This window comes from Procambarus clarkii, chromosome 74 (assembly GCF_040958095.1).
Source record: "Procambarus clarkii isolate CNS0578487 chromosome 74, FALCON_Pclarkii_2.0, whole genome shotgun sequence".
Taxonomy (NCBI): Eukaryota; Metazoa; Arthropoda; class Malacostraca; order Decapoda; family Cambaridae; genus Procambarus; species Procambarus clarkii.
In genome coordinates, this window is record NC_091223.1 from 23,417,699 (window position 1) to 23,420,725 (window position 3,027).

The 3,027-nt window shown below is 33.8% G+C and overlaps 1 protein-coding gene across 1 annotated transcript; it reads right to left on the bottom strand.

Annotated features, from left to right (window-relative positions):
* Positions 1-1,379: 1,379 nt before the first annotated feature.
* Positions 1,380-1,988, bottom strand: LOC138356849 (uncharacterized). The gene has a single exon (XM_069313193.1). It carries the CDS (start codon positions 1,986-1,988, stop codon positions 1,380-1,382), a length of 609 nt encoding a protein of 202 aa, XP_069169294.1.
* Between the last annotated feature and the right edge of the window lie 1,039 nt (positions 1,989-3,027).

Here is a 3,027-nt window from a genome sequence, read left to right on the forward strand (position 1 = left end):
TTACAAACAAAAGATGGCGCTGTTTTTCAAGAAAAGTATAGAGGTGACTATAAAATTTACTATGCAGAGTAAAATTGATAAATGTTTGCCATTCTTAGATGTTCTTATTCATAGGGAAGATTCTTCACTAAAGTTTAGTGTTTACAGAAAACCTACGAATAATTTATCTTATGTTCATTATTTTTCAGGGCATAGATACAATGTGAAAAAGTCAATTTTTTCTTCAATGTATCTAAGAGCTCTTCGAGTTGTGAGTCCAGAATTCTTAGACGAAGAGTTTAAGAATATTGATTCGATTGGTCTTAAGCTTTGTTACCCACTGAATTTTTGGGAAGTTTGTCGTAACAAAGCTCGTCGTACATATTATAATAATATATGCAGTGAAAGGATTCGCCCAAAGAATGTGTTATGTTTACCATATTTCTCTGGGTTTGAGAATATTGTCAAGGCCTTGAAACTTTTTAATATGCATGTAATGTTTAGCTACGAAAGTACTGTTGGTAAGCTATTAGTTAGGAACAGCCCTCGTAGTGATAATTGTGTCATTTATAAAATACCTTGTAAGGAATGTAATAAGTTCTATGTTGGACAAACATCTAAAGATTTGAAATGTAGAATTTCGCAACATAAATACTCTGTAAGACATGGCCAATTGTCTAATGCTTTGTTTGTGCATTTGTCAGAAGATGCTCACCAAATTGATTGGGAGATGGCGTCTTCAATAACGAATTGTAAAAGCACCGATAACAGAAACATAATTGAATCTGCTTTGATACAGATCACAAAAGAAAGTAATTTGAACAATAGCAGTGGTTTATATAACTTAGATCCATTTTTTAATAGATCAATTAAAGGGCGATTTAAGTAAGATCATTGGAACACATTTGTCTCACTAATTCATTGAATATATTTACTATTTTTTGCTATAATTATCTATGTGTGGGCCTGTGTGTGGTTGCTGCATCAGATGGGCCAATGGGCTGCATCAGATGGGCCAATAGGCCGTCTGCAGTGTCCACGTATTGTACCTCACCTCACTCCACCATTCTCTCCTGCCTATTTATGTCCAGTACTCGACCCGTAAAATCACTCCTTCTGAAGATGCATTAATATACAAAAGTACTGAAGGAAATTCCTGTTTCATTTTTCCTCCGTGGTCTGACATTGTCACATTTTTAATCACGTGTTTATTTTCGTGACACACACACACACACACACACACACACACACACACACACACACACACACACACACACACACACACACACACACACACACACACACACACACACACACACACATATATATATATATATATATATATATATATATATATATATATATATATATATATATATATAATATCTCTCATACTCTTCTTATTTTATATTAAAATCTTGATACTTCCGTATTTCCAAATATTTTCCCGAATCCACAGACGCTAATACCGACATGTCAGGATTCATACGATACATGACAGGATACATGTCAGGATACATGTCAGGATTCATACGATACATGACAGGATACATGTCAGGATACATGTCAGGATTCATACGATACATGACAGGATACATGTCAGGATACATGTCAGGATTCATACGATACATGACAGGATACATGTCAGGATACATGTCAGGATTCATACGATACATGACAGGATACATGTCAGGATTCATACGATACATGACAGGATACATGTCAGGATACATGTCAAGATAAATGTCAGGATACATACGATACATGTCAGGATACATACGATACATGTCAGGATACATACGATACATGACAGGATACATGTCATGATACATTTCAGGATACATGTCAGGATATATACGATACATGTCAGGACACATACGATACATGTCAGGATACATACGATACATGACAGGATACATGTCAGGACACATACGATACATGTCAGGATATATACGGTACATGACAGGATACATGTCATGATAAATGTCAGGATAGATGTCACGATACATGTCAGGATATATATACGGTACATGTCAGGATACATATGATACATGACAGGATACATATGATACATGACAGGATACATATGATACATGACAGGATACATATGATACATGACAGGATACATGTCAGGATACATGACTGGATACATGTCAGGCTGACACGTTGGATACATGTGCCACTACTGCCACGAGATGCAACTCAGTCATATTACGTGTATTATAAAAATGAAGTTCAATTAACTTACATGGAAGACATCGAAATAATATCTTCATAAAAATAATGCAACCCGTTCTCGCGCTTGCTTCTGTCAATATTGGCTTATTCAATAAGTGCATATGTGACATACTAATTGATTGTGAACATTTTAGTTTACCTTGAAAAGCTTCATAGAAAACACCGACCTCACCTAACCTTCTTAGTATGTTAAGAAAAGCATCTTATTGCTTCGTATTTACAATTATTACTTAACCTATCAACGGTATAGGTTAAGTAATAATTGTAATTAAGAAGCAATAAGATGCTTATCTTAACATACTAAGAAGGTTAGGTGAGGTCGGTGTTTTCTATGAAGCTTTTCAAGGTAAAGTAAAATATTTACAATCAATTAGTATGTCACATATGTACTTATTAAATAAGCCAATATTGACTATAAGTAAGTGCGAGAACGGGTTTAAAAATGATAGGGGCGGAGACGTTTTAATTAAAAGCCTAGCAGATCCCAACTGATCTTCAATTTTATGAATGATATAGAATGTCTTGTGCATAATATGAATGATATAGAATTTCTTGTGCCTAATATGAATGATATAGAATGTCTTGTGCATAATATGAATGATATAGAATGTCTTGTGCATAATATGAATGATATAGAATTTCTTGTGCCTAATATGAATGATATAGAATGTCTTGTGCATAATATGAATGATATAGAATGTCTTATGCATAATATGAATGATATAGAATGTCTTATGCATAATATGAATGATATAGAATGTCTTGAATATAATATGAATGATATAGAATGTCTTGTGCATAATATGAATG